The 18,946-nt window shown below is 44.7% G+C and overlaps 1 protein-coding gene across 2 annotated transcripts in view; it reads left to right on the top strand.

The window, feature by feature from the left end:
* GRAP2 (GRB2 related adaptor protein 2) overlaps positions 1-17,416 on the top strand; it is a 40,690-nt gene extending 23,274 nt beyond the window's left edge. For both annotated transcript variants that reach the window (XM_049821736.1, XM_049821737.1), the window contains exons 2-8: positions 3,172-3,274; positions 6,397-6,488; positions 8,782-8,901; positions 10,562-10,730; positions 12,333-12,464; positions 14,653-14,772; positions 16,206-17,416. In XM_049821736.1, coding sequence (XP_049677693.1) covers positions 3,197-3,274; positions 6,397-6,488; positions 8,782-8,901; positions 10,562-10,730; positions 12,333-12,464; positions 14,653-14,772; positions 16,206-16,385 — 891 coding nt within the window. In that variant the 5' untranslated portion in view covers positions 3,172-3,196 and the 3' untranslated portion in view covers positions 16,386-17,416. The remainder of the gene's footprint in view (positions 1-3,171; positions 3,275-6,396; positions 6,489-8,781; positions 8,902-10,561; positions 10,731-12,332; positions 12,465-14,652; positions 14,773-16,205) is intronic.
* The last annotated feature ends 1,530 nt before the right edge of the window (positions 17,417-18,946 follow it).

The following is an 18,946-nucleotide window of genomic DNA, read 5'->3' on the forward strand; positions in this document are numbered from 1 at the left end:
AATGGTTAATTCCCCTCTGATTTAATACCCATACGCTCTGTTAGCACACAAGGGGCTCACGCTGGCTGTGGGAGGTTATAGACTGAAGCTCCAAAAATGTCAGCGCAAGAATAGAGGACAGTTCTCAGATCGGGCTTGAGTTGCATCTGCAGAGTTACACTAATACCTGGAATACGAGTGGGGAAATTAGAGGGTGAACCTAAGCTATATTTGCAAATCTGCAAAGGGTATCCAAAGTAAGAATTAAAGAACATCAGTAAGTTGACAGAGAGAAAAGGGGGTGAAAATGTTTGGAATAGCTGGAAAGCTGAAGACTGAGAATAAAGCACATTGGTAAAACATAGGGTGTTATAGTTCAGTATTGATGTATATTGACAAAACCCTAAGACAGCAGGCTGGAATAGCAGGCGTATAGCAGATCACAACTGAGCTATGTACTCCAACCTACATGGGAGGCCCCAACACTGAAATAACCCCAACTGCTGCAGGATGGGTTCATGCTGAAAGAGCAGACCTGTCTGTGGACTGCTAAAATATTTGCCTTGGTGCCACATAGCTTATATCAGTCACATGAATACAAATTCACCTATAAGCAGCGAAAAAAAAGGGTGCTAACAGAATCCAATAGGAAGTACGTGAAGATCTTTTTCTAGTTAAAAATGAGATGTAACAAATCTCAGAACTAATCTCCAGTGATGCTACGGCCCCTCTTGAGGATCACTTTGTCTGGACATCTTTAGTCAAGTGCAAAGGCACTCTGCAAGCAGGAAATAGGCAACTTGGCCAATAAATAACTGCTTTATACAGTTAACACACACAGAAGCTAGCTAGGATTTAATGAAATATTAGGCTAAGCATTAGCATATTCCCCACCTGTGTAAATGGACCCAAAGAGTCATTGCTGGTGAGGCAGGCGTCAATTGGGAGGGAAGAGTTGGCCTCCATGGTTGCCATCTGCCACCACCCAGGTCAGGACTGATAGCACTGACAACTCAATTCAGTGGCCCCAATGATTTGTGACTGGTCCTCAGCTGGACTGACCAGCAGGTCAAGGGAGGTGATTCTCCCCCTCTACTCTGCTCTCTTGAGACCCCACCTGCAGTACTGCATTCAGGTCTGGGGCCCCCAATGTAAGAAGGACATGGACCTGTTGGAGTGAGCCCAGAGGAGGGCCACAAAGATGATCAGAGGGCTGGAATACCTCTCCTGTGAAGACCGGCTGAGAGAGTTGGGGTTGTTCAGCCTGGAGAAGAGAAGGCTCCAGGGAGACCTTATAGTGGCCTTCCAGTACCTAAAGGGGCCCTACAGGAAAGCCAGAGACTTTTTACTTCTTACAAGGGCATGTAGTGATAGGACAAGCGGTAATGGCTTTAAACTGAAAGAAGGTAGATTTAGATTAGATGTAAGGAAGAAGTTCTTCACTGTGAGGGTGGTGAGGCACTGGAACAGGTTGCCCAGGGACGTCATGGATGACCCATTGCTGGCCAGGTTGGATGGGGCTTTGAGCAACCTGGTGTAGTGGAAGGTGTGCCTGACGGTGGCAGGGGAGTTGGAACTAGATGATCTTTAGGGGACATTCCAACTCGAACCATTCTATGATTCTATGACTATCCCAATTAAACCTGTGGTTTTGTTCTTCCTCTGAGATTTTATATCTTTCCATGTTGGTGTTTTCCTCTTGAATCCCTGGGCTACTGCAGGTGCCATCTCAACAGCCCTACCTCTGTCTATAACTTTTGCCTTACAGACTTTCTCCCAGCTCGTTCTCAGCAGTTTGAGTCAAGTTGCATTCTATCAGAGCTGGGCCCTGCATCCTTGGTACACAGGTAGTTAAATCCCTGGGTGGTGTGTCAAAGGAGGAAGCTTACAGCAGGTATTGCAGAGAAGGAGGGTTACAGTAGCCTGTTGATTTTAAAGTGGCATAATTTTGGAGCTTGCTCAGTATCAGCACTTTATATTTTGGGGATCTTGTCTCAGTTCTAACAGGAGACAAGAAATAGCTCCCTTACTAGGGTTGTTCATACAGCTTCTTTCTAGGATTTCTGGTTAAGAATGTTTTGAATCGGGCAAGTTGGCACTTCTTCTCAAGGCATAAAGTCTGGATTTTTTGGTGAGAGGTGAGGTTAGGTAATGGAACTTTTGGCTTCAGGATCATTGTTCCCAGATGAACCTAGCTTAGTAACCGTAAAAATTACTTTTATATTGGAGCTGTCTGATGGTCTTCACAAGCTGGGCTGCAAGAGCATCTACCAGCAGTGCACTTGCTTAATGTGGGACTGCCTAGCTATTTCTTGTCTTGCCACTGGCAGCTTCACCGCTGGGCTGTAGGGTCCACGAACCAGCCATGGGAAATGAGTAACTCTTGATTATAGAAGTGTGGTCCTGCTGGGGTACATCTGAGTTACATGAGCAGGAAGTGGTGAAGAAGCGAAGTTCATGTTGCTACTTCCCCCGCCACATCTGCTCTGCTGATGAAAAACGGGCTTTGGTTTTCAGGCTCCTGGGTTACCAACACCGAGGTAGAGTAAGTGCATGCCTTAAATTTGTCAGTGCTACAGTTTCACTCTCTGCCTGCTCCAAAATAGGGAATACAGCCTTTCTGCAAACAGTTTTTCCTAGCTGAAAGTTGTGGTCACCCATGCTAAGCCATTACAGAGAAAAGACTCTTTCAACCTTCAGTATTGTGGACCCTGTCCAAGAAAAAAAATATATTTATTGCAGGCTGTTCATTTTGTCCGCAATTTGTCTCACTCTTCAGATATAGACTAAGTCACTGCAGAGGACAAATGCATTCTTCTATTGTATGACAGAGTCACTTGCTTTATTGGGAACTGTGACAGAGTAGTGATTGGTCTATACAGAAGATTTTTCACTGCTACCAGCTTATTTGGGTGATGTGTGCAAACTTCTCCATGAGATTGCTGCAGAGCAAGAGATCTGTTGGAATAAGCATACACAATGCATTGTTTGGACTACTGACTTGAGGTAATTATAGCCTCTTGGCCATGCCATCACTTCTACCTGCTAATGTCTTTCCATGTCTAGTAACTAATGTCTACCAATGGTTGGTGCACGTTCATCCAAATCACAGCATTGCCTATAAGCTTTCTAGAGGCTAGACTCAGCAGTCCCAGCAGCTCGTAGATGTTGACAATCATATACTTCTTCCAGCTTTGCTCTGCCACCAAGACACAGTATGGAAGCCATTGCCAAGTTTGATTTCACTGCTTCTGGAGAGGACGAGTTGAGCTTCCGGGCTGGGGATATGCTGAAGGTAAGTGCAGCGCCAGGCTTGACTAAACAGCATTTTTGAGAGTGCTGCCAGATCTTTCTATGCTCCCATTTGCCTTGACAAAACAGACAAAGACAGATGTCTATAAACTGGGACACTAATGCAGTATGCTCATCTCCCATAGGGCTTGCTATAGGTCAACGAACAATTCCCAGGTCGCTTGAGTCTGTGTCCACTTCACTTGATTTTAGGTCCATAAACTATGCATTTAGTTGCCTACAGTCCTCCAGTAGTCAGCAGGGAAGGATAAGTACATTTGCTGAGGCAGAGATCCAGTTCTTCAGTAGACAGATTTTGAGGGTCTGTCTGTTTTCATTGACTATATAGGTAGTCTAGGGTGACTACACTTAGGATTACCATGTCTAAAGGCAGGCAGGATGAGTGTGGTCCAGAGAGACTGCTGTCTTCTTTATTTCCAGCTCTTAAACTGTTTCAAAGATAGTTATCATGCATTATAGAACTTATATCTAACTTTTCACTGTAAGTAATTACTGTTAGTTGCAGCAGGGTTTTTAGGCAATTGCAAATAGAAGAGGAAAAGTCCATGAGACAGTCTGTTACACACATAATGGAAGAGTTTAAGCGGTCCTCCGCTAATAATATTATATACACCCTTGCAGGAATTTAGCAGTGGGGGAATGGCAGAATTAGAGTTGATTATATACAATACAGAGCATGTGAGAGTCTCTTTAAAGTTGATGTGCATGTGTTGTGGTAGAACAGTTCTTGTTAACCCTGCCAAAGTCCCACAGATGAAGTCACACGCTGCTCCACCCTAATTATTTATCCCCTTCTCAGCCCCCAGCATAGCTGTTCTCTTTCAGTTGAGTATAACTCCTCTCTAAGGCCTTAACTCCTCCACTGTCCAAAGGGATGATGTACAATAGGATCTAAACCTTTATTTGGCCAGGGAGCCTTCAATACGTCCCTGCACAGTCCCAGCTATTCCAGTTAATAATGAGATATTGGGTCTCGGCCTTACCTCTTCCATCACCGCCATTTTTATTTTATTGGCCTTTTAATTCTTTAAGCTTAGACAAAGCTGATGGCATCCAGAACTCATTAAGATCAAATACCATTTTTTTCCAGAGACCTATGAGAAGGTTCTGGAGAAATTACTGCCTCTCTTCAGCATAGGCAAACACTCTCATTCCTGATTCTTCCTTAGGTCAAAAGTAGTCCCCATGTCCCTACTGTCCCATAATCTTTACCTGATATCTTCTTCCTGAGGAGATGTGGTTTCATCAAGCCCCTGGCTGGGGTGATGGTGTTGGCCAGATCACTTTTCCTTCTGTTCCTCAGTTTCCCTTCCTGTGAAATCACTATAAGCTAGAGCTTCCTTTCAAAGTATGTTGGAAGCTACTGATGAAAAGTGTCGAATAACACTATACATCGGTATTATTAGTAGCTGTTACAGAGATTTCAGAAAAGTCAGACTGCCTCTTGCTTTAATGTCCTTGAGGTAAACAAAATAACACCTTAGCTGCCCAAGCCATACTAAGAGTAAGTTTGCTTGACTAACATCTCTCTTCTGGCATACGCACACACACATTCATACCCCTTCATGAGCCCCCTCCTGCTGCCTGCACAACCTGCTGGCTGCCTTTTCTGATTTATAAAGGAGATAAGATGAACAGTATTGATGTAGAGATTAGAAAACAGGAAACATGAGGCCCTCAACCGGCAGTGACAGGAGGAAATCCACCCTCTCACCACCCCCCCCACATCCTTCTCTGAGAGGATGACACGGAGAGAAACCTGCCAGCCCTGTACCGAGAACCAGCAGGTGGGTCTTTCTGGAAACCTTGCTGCCAAAAGAGCAGGGCCTGAACATGAGCAGGGAGTAGCTATCATCCCCTTTGGTTGGCCACAGCAGCAAAAAAAGAGCCTTAATCTGGCACCCAGGGATGGGGGAAGCAGTGACTATACAAGCAGGGAACTCCACAGCTTTCTATTCCCCAACCTTTCCATATCCAAAAGCATTAAAAAGGCCTACGTGGCAGGCAAGGCAATGGAGAATCGGCCCCAGAGACAGTAACATCCTGTTGCCAATACCGAGCAGTTAGAACGTGCGTTAGGCTCTCAAAAACATGAAATTGGCTTACAAAACAAGTATTATTATTGTTAACAATAGATTTAAAATTAAGTCTTTTCCACTTGCTTTCTCCTTTTAAAATTGTCATGGCTTGTGCTTTCAGGCTTCTTTCCAAAACCAGAGAGAACAGAAACATGTGCTATTTCATAAAGCAGAATTCTGGCCCAGGAGTTGGAATGTCAAACAAAGCACCAAAGACCACAACATTTGCAGTGAAATCACAATGTGGTTGTATCCCTGTCCCCTCTTCTCTAGTTTAGGTCTATATCAGGGGCCATCAGCCAGGGAGCAGTGAATTTGGGCAGTCCCTAGTCAGCAGTGCAGTCCCTAAAGACCATTACAGTCAACATTAATGTGAGGGCATTTGAAGTTGCTCCAGTGTATGCTGTGGACTAGCTTCCTGCAATCCTACAATATCTTAGGTGCAATAGTGGCTTTAAAATACTTTTTGTCTCCTTCTTTTATCTACCTTGGCAAAGCTCAGAGCAGCTGAAGACTTAACTCACTAAATAATCTCTTGTGAAATGACATGCGAGAGCACTTGGTAACATCTGTGCCGTCATAACGCACACATGCAGAGATATAGCTGTATATCCCTCCAATACCCATATATGTCAGAGGAGTTGTCACAGATTTTTTTCCCTCCAGTACCAACTATTAAAAGCAGCACAGAGAACTCCTTAAACCCTTATTAAGTCCTTCAGAGCTGAATTTCTCCATTTCACAGACATCAGAGACATGCAGATGGCATCTCCAGCCACCTGGACAGGCATTCAGATGAAGGCATGAAGTTAACAGCCAATCCTTCTAATTCTACTCGGCCTTCTTTATTGCTTTGTTTGCTCTGAAGTGGTCATCAGCCACTAACTTTGCTGCACGGTGGGTGGGAAGTAGAGCATATGTGGAGTTCTCTTCTATTCTTACAAGAAATTCTAGGTTTCTGCCAGAGTCTTGGTTACTTTTGCCTTTCTCAGGAGACATTTTTATTCCATGAATCTCTTGGTTGCAGGTTTTGAGCTCCCAGGAAGAGTGGTACAAGGCTGAGCTCAGAAGTCAAGAGGGCTACGTTCCTAAGAACTTCATTGATTTTCACGTTCCCCCGTAAGTGTCACGGAAACCGTGTGCACCACCATTACACGTTTCCACAGAGCGCTGTCGAGAGCATGCGTGCGCGCGCGTACAGACACATGACAGAGGAAGCACTGGTTATAACATACTACAATTTCAGGCTGGCAAGGATCGCCATCATGCTATCCGCAGTTCTGCCAGCGTACCTTATTTCTACCCTGAAATACCCTCTGTTCTTTCAGAGCTGGATGGTTCTCAATGCTCTCTCTCCTCCCAAGTGACTCCTTTGTTACTGCTGCTCAGAGGGATGTCACTGGGATGCGGCAGGAACTGCATTTAGATCTCCTCGGACGGAAGGAGAATAGTCACGATGTGAAGTCTTGGTAACAGAGGCAGAGGCTGAGCACAAAAGGAAGAGCAAGAGCTCTCTCTGAAAATGACTTATAACAACGTAACTCCCTCCCCCCAACTCCTAACTCCACCGACTCCCGTTCCCCCCGCGGGCTGTGCGTTTCCCTCGCTGCACTAGAGGTCAGTGCAACGCTACGGGAAACCTGACAGCGGGGCTGGCTCCGGGATTCACAGGGGACACACCAGACCCTCCACTCTCCCACGCTCCCACCCACCCCTTCCCCACGTCTCATGACTGCACCCCCAGCCCCAGAGCTGGCAGAGGACACCCGTGCCTCCGTCTGCCTCTTCCCACCGAGTGGACGGCACCGCACTTCCAGAAAGGACGGCTGCGCGTTGAAATGCGGTTACATGTGCCGTCCGGCCCTGTGCCAAAATTACGACAACGCATGGCGTTTTTACAACTTCTTCCTTTCAGCTGGCAGAAATGCTCCCTGAAGCCCCTCTAATTGACCTCTTTTGAAGAAGTGCTGCGGCATTTCAGGAGCAAACAGGCAGAGCCTGCACCAAGCCCAGTACTACTGGCTGTAAGACACTGGTGCCCTGAGCAGGCGAACTGGGAGTGTACAAGGATTTTGAGGGGACAAATAAATGCCACTGTCCCCTTTGGAGGTGGCGCTTACCAGCCTTTTTGGATATACACCAGCCTGCTTGGCTGAGCTGAAGGACATTATTAGTTTGCTGTGCAAATATGGGCTTATACTTTTGGGCCTCAGGGGGATGAGTTCTCCCAGTCAGTTGTTCTTGTTCGCTCTTTCACAGGGCTGTGCCATCATGCAGGGACACTAGCAGCTTCTTTTTTCACACACGTTTTTCTCATGATGCTTTCTCTATGCAAGAGCTGTGAAGAAATATTTCCATTTTGACGCTTTTCAAAGAGTAGCCGGTCTGCACTTTGAAGCAGTTCAGGCCAGATGCTAGAACCAGATGTAGGGCAGAAAGCTGTCTCCTATTTTTGATGGACCATTTTTTCCCATCTTTGTCTTGTCAGGTAATCATTGAGACTGGTTATCAGTGCTGATTAAAGTCTGATTTCCCTTTGCTAATGATACACGGGTAAACTGTGATGATAGTAAGGAGAAGTATAATGAAACTCAAAAGTAGAAGTGACAGAGCTTATGAAACTATCAGTCTTTAATTTTAATGCAATACAGGCACTTAAGCATTACATAAAAGCAGAACACTGCAGACTGTAGATCTTATCCGCTGTGGAGGGGACATAGATAAGTCTACATGATGATTTTTTTTCTCCACTAAAAAATTCCTGTTGACACTGTATTATTTTACTATTTATGGTGACTTTCTCATTATTTGTCCAGTGCCTTATACCACTGTTTGTTATGCCTGGCTAAATTTACATAAGTGTGCTTATGTATTCTGTGTTTCTGCAATTTTGTGGTATTATAACTCTTGCAGGAACCAATTTATTAGTACTAAAACTTTCATAGCTTGCTTCTGCTAAAAATTTATGTGTGTCCCCTGCAATATATCCATCACAGTCCAGTAATTTTCAATCAGTTTACCAAAAGCAATTTGATGTATATGTCTGAGAATTATGTGTGTATGTATATATACATACACATTTGTAATTTAAAATTTCTTTGACTAACACCTTACTGTACTGTGCCTGTAATTACAGCTTCAGCTGAGTGTTGCTTCTTAGCAGGCCAAAGCTTACATTGTTCTCTTTGCATCTACGTGCTTTTACTGCTCAAAGAAAATGATCTGCACCCATCAAAACCCTGTACCTTAGCATGTACAGGGCCACTGGAAGTAGTCATGCGGGCTCCTCTGATCCTTTTGTTTTGTCTCTCCTCCACCCTGTTTACTCACATTCTCCCTACCCTCAGTTTTTTTGTTCCTATCTTAATTCACATTCCTTATTCACGTCTCCATGATTTTTCCCACTTGACAGCTGGTTTGATGAGAGGATATCCCGCCACGAAGCAGAGAACATCCTCATGAGCAAAGGAGTTGGCTCCTTCATCGTCCGAGCCAGTCAGAACTCTCATGGTGACTTCTCCATCTCTGTCAGGTATCTGCTTCTCATAGCATCTTCCTGCTTCTTTTCCTGTTTAATCGTGTCCCTAGCCTCCTCTTGACAGGATTCCTAATGTGACATAGCCTCTTGGGAAGTTTGCATGCTGCCAGTCACTGGCAGTGCTGCTGCGTTGTGAATGAGAACAAATAAGGTATCTGATTCCCAAATGTTTCCGCCTCTTTTCAAGTGACACAGTGAATGCCCCATTCCAAAGCTGCAACCCCTGGTGACCTGCTTCTCTGAAAGAGCTGCAGCAAAGCAGAGTGGTGCATGGGACTATTCTCACAGTGCAAAACACGTGCCTTCCATTTGTTTTAATTCCCTGACAGCTCTGGTCACTGAATCCAAGCATTCCACTACTACTCATTAAGAGATGACTATTACATTGTTAACTTATCTCCCACAGGTCACTAAACAGCCATTGGACAGGAACGGCATTCCATTGCTTGCAGCCCAGCTGCATTTCAGCAACTTATTGTAGCCCAGCCCTTCTCAGAGCGTTTGCTTCAGAGCAGAGCTCTTAAATGATGGTTGGTTTCCTAATTTTCAGTCAAAAAATTGATAACCAATTTTAAGTTAGAGTAGTGCTTAGCAGTGTCTTTTCCAAGCAGTGTGCACTTTCTGATTCAGGGAGCTCAAAAAGTACCGGGGAGGAATGCAGGAAAACATTCTGGTTACATCTACACCAATAAACTAAGTACAGTCAGGCTCCTTCTCTGGCCCTGAGGTCAAGCAATGTGGCAGATCTGAGATCCATATGGCTAAACCCTCTTCACGCCACAGAATAGAACAGCTGTATTCAAGCAGCTCACTGCAAACAGTTCCTGGTCCAGGAACTAGGATCTATTCTGTCCCCCTACCCATGGCCCAGCACTATCTAGGGGATGGTTTTTTGCTTAAACCAAAACCATGCTAACACTTTAACAGCTTGTGTGACTATGGCACTCCAGGATAGCACTCAGTTCCTGTCTGGTCCCCGTTTAGTTTATTTGAGCAGAGGTAAGAGGAGGGGAGTTGCAGGGGAAGAGCAGGGACAGAAAGTTGAGACTGTTAGTTTGGCTTGTAACAGCAACCAATAATTCCTTTTTTTTTTTTTTTTTTTCATTTGGGTAGGGAGAATGACCAGTAGTAATGATATTACCCTATATATTATACAATTATAAAACTCAGTGTATGGCTTCATGTGGCTACATCTGCATGTAGTGGTGATGCCTGTGGTGTGAAAAGGTATAATACATCTCTTGTAGTCAGTGCAGACTGGATGTTAACAGGAACCTGCAGAGGCTAGTGCATAGACTACGACTTCACCTTTGTCTCCCATACAAAATATGGAATAAAGCCTTTAGCTATTTGTGGCCCTGAAAGCTCCTCTGGTCTTTATTTCAAAGGAGAGGCTTTAAAACCCTATGCTTTGTTCCGATAGTGCTTTGTGACTGGGCAGCCCTGTGGCACTCCAGATTTGTAACTTGATGAGTCTTTTGAAATATAGAGCCACATCTAGGTCCAGTACACACAAGGACCGCCATTGCTTTATTTTCCAGAAGTCTAGATTTGGTCAAGAAAGAAGGTTTGGTGCCCTTCTGGAAAAGGCTTTTTCAAAAAAGATAAAAGTGCAATCTGGTTGATGATGTCTTACTTTTCCAATTGGATCCAGGCATGAAGATGATGTGCAACACTTCAAAGTGATGAGGGATTCAAAGGGTAACTATTATTTGTGGACAGAGAAATTCCACTCGCTAAACAAGCTGGTGGATTACTACAAGACAACTTCCATCTCCAGGCAGAAGCAGATCTTCCTGAGGGACAACAGCCGAGAAGAGAAGGTAAACACAAACTATCCTTAGGAGTTTCTCAGTAAGAAACCTTTCTGTGAAAGGAATTCATCCCATGAGAATGTCTCAGGGCAGTGGAGAGGGAGAGTCTGTCCTTGGACACCCAGTCACATCAATACGCTGGTGGGCCCTGCAATACAGATTTTAGTGGATTCAGTTGTATGTGCAGTTATATAACTGAGCAGAATTTTCTGATTCGGTTTTGGATAGGCAGTGCTGCAAATCTGCATAGAGGTGCTGTGCTAAGGCCCCAGAGCTGAAATTCTAAGATGCCTTACACATACAAGGGAAGCAGGACTTACCTCATTGAAATGCTTAGATTTCATAAGGGCAGGTACACAGCTGACTGGTAGGTTGTGTCTGAGAAGAATTTGAGTCTGGTTTCCTAGTGTCCTTAAATGTACTCAGAGTGCAGCTGTTATTACAGTTGAAAGTTTGTCTGCTCAGAGGAATCGTCCATCTCCTGTTACCGAGCAAATACAGTACGGAGTGTAGAGAAACTGATGGCAGAACCTGCAGCAGTGGCTGGTAGGAACTGAAAAGTACTGCTGAGAACATAGCAGATATGGGAACAAGCTGTGCATTCAGGGAAGATGTAGTAGATGTTTGAGAAGGCAGGGAAATCCCAGCCCAATGAATGCCTGGTTTTGTGCCAGGGGAAGAAGCATATGACATAGGAGAGCCTGCTATGCATTGCACACACAGTACTGGGAGTGAACATGCCTAGTCACTGCAGTAACCAAAGTCCTCCTCTACTGGGAAACGGATTCTGGTATTAAATTACCAGGATATGCAGGTAAAGGCAGGCAGAAAGTACATGACTTGCTCACGGCATCGCTAAAGTTTTATAGGCTGCACATGGGTCATTCTTGCTGGCTCCAAAAGAGAGATGATATATTTTTCAGTCTGAAGAAGGGGCTTGTGGTGTTGTCTCCTTCTAGACCACTTACACAAAGCTTTAAAAATGCATTAGTAAGGTATAAAATAGAGTCTATGGTACCTATGAGAGAGAGATCAACAGCAAAGAATTGTCTGTGGAAGGAGAAAGGAAGACTGTATGCATGTATATCAGTAAAACAACCTGTTTGGGCTGACTGTAAGCAGGAAGGGAAAGAGAGCAGCATTTGCTCCAAGATGCAGACAGGCAAATGAAAGAACAGGAGTCAAGTTTGCTTTGGCAAACACTCTGTACATTTGTTATGGTGATGGGCTCAGCAGGGTATATTTAGCACTCGTCACAGTGGGGTTTCTGCTCACAATTCAAGTTTCTAGATACTACAGCCATATGATAAAATGATAGTAATATACAGATTTCCGTGTAGAGACAAATGAAGTCTAAGGGCAGTATTTCCAAAAAGAGCTCAGCTTCTGTGCCAGTCCTCACATCACTGGCCACATTTTCAGCCCAGCACCTTCTATTACTACCCACTCTTCAGATGGGGAATGGCTATGACAAAGATCTAAAGGATCTTTCCTTTGGAAGAGCTTCCAAGGTAGAGGGTAGTGGTAGTGATCAGTGTGCAACGACTGCTAAGTTGAGAATGTGGTGGGAAGCAAAACCTGACCTCACTTTTGTGATCTTTCTTCCATCAGGAGAGGCGTGGTGGGAGCCTGGAACGGATGGGCCGGGAAGGATTCCACCTGGGTGGAGCAGCTGGAGAAGACCATTCTTCTATATCCAAGAGATATGTAGAGCATCCTATCCCTATACTGCAGCAGCAACAGGTACTACCAGGAATGAGGGGCTGGGACTTCAAGCCCAGGTACATGAAACACTGGCCTTTAATCGCTTGGTAGCGAGTGAACAGTCACTTTGTCAAAAATCTGCCACCGTGAACCTGCTTTATGAAGCAGAGTCAGTTAGGTCTTCGTATGAGAATAGCAGCAGTGATTGCATTGGCCTGGGGAGCTCTTTTGATGTGCAATAAATATGTGGGCTTTTATTTAGTTCTGTGATCTGTGACTGATTGACAAACCAGCAAAAAATAGAAGTCGGTGTGCAATGGCCATTTCACTGGGAACCTAGGAGTACTCACAGGGATTTCTGGGGGCTCCATCCCAAAAACTGGAAAACAAGGAATGGTGTCATGTTCTTGCATTGTTTAGGAAAGGACATAAGGTATCACCCAGTGAGAGAGCAGAAAAACACTCTGAAATCTTGCACACACACACATATATGGTTTCAGGAACTTGTCTCTAGTCTGTGGGACAAAAGAAACAGGCAGCAAGGTTTCCTTTTTCTGAGTTATGCTACTGACATTCAGCACCACAAAACACAACACAGGAATGAGAAATGATTATGGTAACCCTAGGAGAGTTTGGTTTCCTTCAGAACATTCCTCCTTCTTCTTCTCCTCCTCCTCCTCCCTTTTCTGGGCCCTCTCTGCACTCTTTCATCATGTTGCATCTCTGTGTGTGAGGTTTCATTACTCCTTTGCTTGCATAGGAGTGGAGAGGACAACAGCAGTACCTGGTACTGTCTTCAAAGTTCCTCCTGATTAATTTTTGGGGGAAATAGTTTTCCTGGGGTTGGCTCATCTCTCCAGCTAGAGACAGTTTAGCATCATCCAAGGAGAGGACTTGTCCTACTGAAGGGAAGAAATCCAAAGCCATGACCCTTAAGGCATGAGAACTCCCACATCGCAAGGCCAGGGACAATCGTGAAATGGCTGTTCTCTCTCAGACAACCAGTGTTGCCTGTCAGGGGACTGCTGATGGAATAACACAGCTTCTGACAAAGCTGAGAGCCTGTACTCTTTGGAGCACAGTCTATGCATGAGTCACATTTGATACAGAGCAGAAACGCTCATAGGAGTGAAGCATCTATGTAGTAAGTCTTGCAGCTGCAAAGCCAAAGTGGCTTCACTCACTTTCTGGCAGGGACAGGTGAGGTGCAAATTGTGCCCCAGTCTCAGGCAGCCTCAGCAACCTTTTTGCTGACAAAAGTGCAAGTGAGACCAAGGGAGGTTTTGGAAGTGGGTGCAAGAAAGGAAGCAGCGAGAGGGAGAGGGTGAAAGCTGTTTACAAGCAACAGCAAGCACAAGCTGTTGTTCTTCCTCCCCTTTGTTGACACAGCTGATCAGACCCTGTGTCACTGAAGCACTGCTGCAAGCTGAGCTAACATGATAACAGATTCTGTCACACCGTTATCATAAAAAAAGCTTAGTGCATGCACTAAGGGCCTGGAGGGATGAAGACACTCAGTGCCTCTCAGCTGTGCAGACAAAACAGAACTTGCTCCCTAGTTGTTGCCTACTTCCTCTCTCCAGCAGTCTGGGCTGATTTGTGTTGATATGGCTTCAGATGTGTGGTCATGTAATTTCTTTTCTTTGAACCTGATTTTGTCTCTTTCTTCCTGTTAATTGGGCTACTGGATTCTCAGAATTGCTCCCTGCCTTTTACAACATGGAGCAGCCCAAGAAAAAGTAAAGTAGTGAGTCTTCAGATACAGTCAGCTGTGTCAGCGTTGCTGCCATTCCACCAGCATTTGGGACAGAAGAAGAGCAAGGAGTGGGCAGGACTGGGGCATAATGACTCCAGATTGGCAAAAGTCTCGTTGGCAAGCTTGACTTTTCACCTTTGAGTTAGAACAGCCTTGGGTTTTTCTCCAGAAGTCCCAGAGGCCAAAAAAGCTCCTCTCTGACCACTTTTCCCAGCAGCTGTGGAACACAGCTGAGGACAGTCAACTTTCAACTTCTAAGAGGAAAAATCCAAAATAGAACAGTCTAACGTGACCTCTCCCATGAGAGGCATTATTTGCAGAACTGCAGCACAGGGACTGTATTGGAAGCAGACATCTAAGATGATTTACTTGAGGGTTGGACCCTGACTTCCTGGCCACAAATGACTCTTAAAGCCCCTCATTTATAAATCTCAGCATATACGTGAATTTCTCTTGGTGTTTTCTTTCTAGGATAGATATGGTGGGAGTCTGGACAGGAAAGATGGGCTGCAAGGACTAAGGGATCACGGCCAAGGAAGTGCAGCAGCTATGCAACGGAGACACACAGACCCACTGCACCAGCAGACATCGGTAGGTGATGTATCTGGAAGGCCCCATCTGCCCAACTCAATGGGTCCCTTAGCAATGGCCAAGCAGTCTGGTCCCTTAGCAATGTCGCCTGCGCAGCAGTTGCATGAGGAATAGTGTATTAAGCCTGTCGGGACATATCTTAGAAGGTGTTTTTGAGTCTCAAGATTCTACCCCAGCCACTTGAATCTGCTTCTGGGGCACTCTGAAGGTAGGACTACAGTGTTATATGAGTGTAGTTCTACGACTGCTCTCAAGGCCAGTCTTAGTTAATGTGCAGACTTAGTAGAAGAGGGAACTTAGCATGAGCTCAAAAAAAAAAGGCATCTGGGACATTGTGAATGAGCCCAAGCTCACCCATGGGTTTGGATCAAGCATGGATCCAGTCCAGCAGAAGACATTTCTGAAAACCTAATGATCTTTCCTAGAAGAGCTTCATGCCCACTGATGCAAGGGACTATCAAGTATCTTTGCCACCACAGCCAGGCCTCCCTAAGCACAGTAGCTAGATGTACAGTACTCTTTTTAAGTCCCCATGATAAGTTGCCTCGTGATACTGTGCCATGCTACAGTGCTCCTTCTGCCTTGCAATGCACTTGCACCTCTCAAATTGTCCATGCCCCATGGTGTGCACGCCAACAATTTCTCAGAGAAGAAGCCCATGCAGTATCCTTTAAAATCTGATTTCTGGTAAAAATGGGAGACTGACTGCAAAGTCTCTTATGACAAAGTTCTCATAAGAAAAAAAATCTGACCATAGTGCTCATTTATAAACTGATAAACCCAAACAGTTCCTAAATCCTTTTGATCTCAGGGGACTGACTTTGGGGAGAGTCCAAAGAAGGTTTAAGACCCTCCCCTATGCCCCAGAAGTGCCTGAAAGAGCAAGTATCATTCTTTACAATGTTCACTAGACTTGCCTGTGTGCTGGCTCTCTTGATGTGTCCCTCATAGTCCTCTGCTGGCCAAGGGCACATTTCTGTAGCCGTACCAGCACCAGCTCACCTCCCTAGAGCCATTAGCTTATAGTGTACAGCCCAGCAGGACTCAGGCAGGAGCCCTTCTCTGTGGTCTTGTAACTGGCTTCAAACATGGCTACCACAGCTGATCTTACAGGGTGGAGGAGACAGAGCCATGTGAACACTATTTCCTAAGGACCGGCTCTCAGTCTGACTTTTCACCTTGTGGTGTGAATACCCATGAATATACTGAGGCTGCTGAGAACCCAAGCACGCTCCCTTGGGTGTCCCGGAAAATTGGTCCCTCCTTCCTGGCATCTTGGCCACTTCCTGGTTTAATTGCAAGATGGTCTCAATTTCAGCATTGCTTGTCCTCTCTTACTGACCATATGGAATGGGGCATAAGAGGGGTGACAGGAGGATGATTTCTAAGAGTCCTGGCTCATTGTTCCCTGCCTGTCTCTATCTCCTTTCCAGCGAACGCTATGGGTCCGTGCCTTGTACGACTTTGATGCTGTGGAGCATGATGAGCTGGGCTTCCGCAGTGGAGACATCTTAGAGGTCCTGGACAGTTCCAACCCATCATGGTGGAAAGGACGTCTGCGTGGGGAACTGGGTCTCTTCCCTGCCAACTACGTCACACCGGTGCCCCTGTGAGGGCACAGTATGCCCCAGAGGGCCATACTGGAGCTGCTCTTCTGACATGACAGGGACAGAGAGGGAGTGCATCTTCCCTTGCCCCCAGGACATATGGTGGTTTGGGTTTTGTCTTAATTTATTGGCAATTGATCTTTTGAAATGTTGGTATGAAAGGGAACCCTTTGAAGAGGATAGGAATTTTTTCCCCTATTTTTCACGTCCATGAAGGGGAGACAGCAAAAATCCTGGACTGTTCATTGAGATCTTGCTGGATCCTCCCTGCCCTGTCACTTCTTTGGCTAAGTATTGATAACTTCCTGCAGTTAGGTTTGTTCTATGGAAATGCACCTCAGACAAGTCAGGCTTCAGTATTCAGATAGCCCTACCCCTTCCTTTTGGATCTGGTAGCACTTGTAGTCTCTCCAGGCTCCATTTCACCTTTCTTTCAGAGGCAGGAGGAACACCCACGTGTATTAAATGATCATTAGTAATCACATTTATCATTCAGGTAGGGGAGGAAAGTGAGGGGGCCTTAGGCTGAGGTGCAAGGCAACCTTGACTTTTCTAAATAGTTTCTGGCTTACCCCTCTAGTACTTTCTGTGGGTATGGACTGTATGGATATACCAGATGAAGGGAAAGGATCCTGCAAGCTTTTGTACAAACAAACCAGTGGTGAAGGTATGGGAGGCTTAGAAGCCACTTTCTTTGCTTCTTCTGATAGTCCTGCTCTTCTTTCTGTGCCCCATAATGACAACTTGTCCCACTTTCAAGCTGCTCTCTGAGGTACCTGCACTTCTGTTAGGCATCCTGGTTAGAGCAGGCCAGGCCCTTCAGCTAAATTAATATCCACTGGATCAGATAACAATGAATATCCCTCACTGGTTACTTTTGTAAAACTGAATTGGGGAGGGGTTGGAAAGAAGAGGTTTTTCTGGTTTGGTGGCAGAAGTTCTTTCCCCGAGAACGTGGTGTGTTCAGGATCACTGTGTACACAACTCTGACTTGCTGGTGGAATGCCTCATCCAACAGGTTAAGCTGTTACTTTACAGTATGCAGAGAATAAAGTTGTGGCCATCAAATAGTCTGTTCTCTGTTCCAGTTTCTTTTGGATGAAATAAGGTAAATGAATAAGTTTTTCAAATCATTGCTAAGTGAATGGCCAGATGTGATACAAATATACTGCAAATGCACATTAAAAATGATCCAAACCCTGTGAAGGAGACACTGCTGCATAACCACTGCTCAGGCAACTTGATATTAAACAAGCTGCCTGAATTTTTCACAACATGTGGGACCTTGGCAGTCAGCAAGGAAGTGATGATTTATCATTCTTGGGAAAGAAAGAAAAGGCAAGTGAAAAACTTTAGAAACAAATCAGACCCAGCAAGAAAAATGTTCTTATCTTTTGTTAGTCCCAGTGGGAGAAAAATAATCCAGGAAATAGGTTCTTGGTAAAGTCCAATTCAATGTAGCTGGCCTAAATAAAGCTGCCAGGTAGACAGAGTGTTAGCAGAAAGAACCCACTGTCAAATTTTTGAGAGAACTCCACCAAAAGCAGATTGTTAATGGCTGAAGTAAAATGAGAATAATTAACAAGGCATATAAGCTCTAAATAGAATAGAAAACTTTGACAGCCACATTAAGAGCTTATCTCCACTGGCTGCCAGGGTGGTTCAGGAGATGGAGAGATACCATATGACTTCTTGGACTGGACTTGGCCCTGCTCCCTTGCAGCAGCTCTGCTCTGGGCCTTTAGCATCTCCTTTTGAAGTGAAGTCCATGAGGCTTCTTTTGGAACAAGCTACCTCATTATTGGGTTGGTGTGAGGGTATAAGCTCAGTGACTCCACCGTTTGAGGACTGTTTTGTTGTGATTTGCTTTTTTTAAACTTTTTTTTTTTTTTTTTTTGCTAAGGTAATATCAAATTTGGAAGAGAGAGGGTTAATATTCAGTGAGATTGAGAATTAAGACCAGGGAAGATGGAAGCAAAGAAACTGGAGACCAGCAAAGGCAGAGGAGGGATATGAATGATGAATCTTTCATATTCAGGTCTGGCTAAAACAGAAGAAATGGTATGTGCACCCTTATTCCCACCATGTCAAATCATCTTTCAATTAATTCCTTTTTTTTGATTAGTTACTTTTAAAATTAGAAGCAATGTCTCCTTTTCCTTTCCTCAGCACTCTAAAGACCCTCTTGGTAGTGAAGATGTAGTTGCACAAAATTAATTGAAGATAATGTACTTAGCAGTTTGATAGCTCTTCACACATTTGAAACCCCTTTACAGAGATTAACTAATTAAGCAGATTGAAGTAGTACATGGTAAGTACCCCCATGTTAACTCATGATTCGTTAGAGGAAGAGGTAAATTTTCACGTGATTTTTTTAATTGATGTTTAAGGAATTAATACTTAAGGTAATTAGCGTTAAAGGACTGCACGCTAATTATGGACAACATACCACAACCACAGTAAAATCATGATTTCCCATTACGAGCAGCACCTAATGACACCAAAATTACTAGGAGGCAAAGGTATCATGGCGTCCGTGGTAACTATACTAGTGCCATGTCCTGCAC

The sequence above is a fragment of the Accipiter gentilis genome, chromosome 18 (assembly GCF_929443795.1).
Source record: "Accipiter gentilis chromosome 18, bAccGen1.1, whole genome shotgun sequence".
NCBI classification, from domain to species: domain Eukaryota; kingdom Metazoa; phylum Chordata; class Aves; order Accipitriformes; family Accipitridae; genus Astur; species Astur gentilis.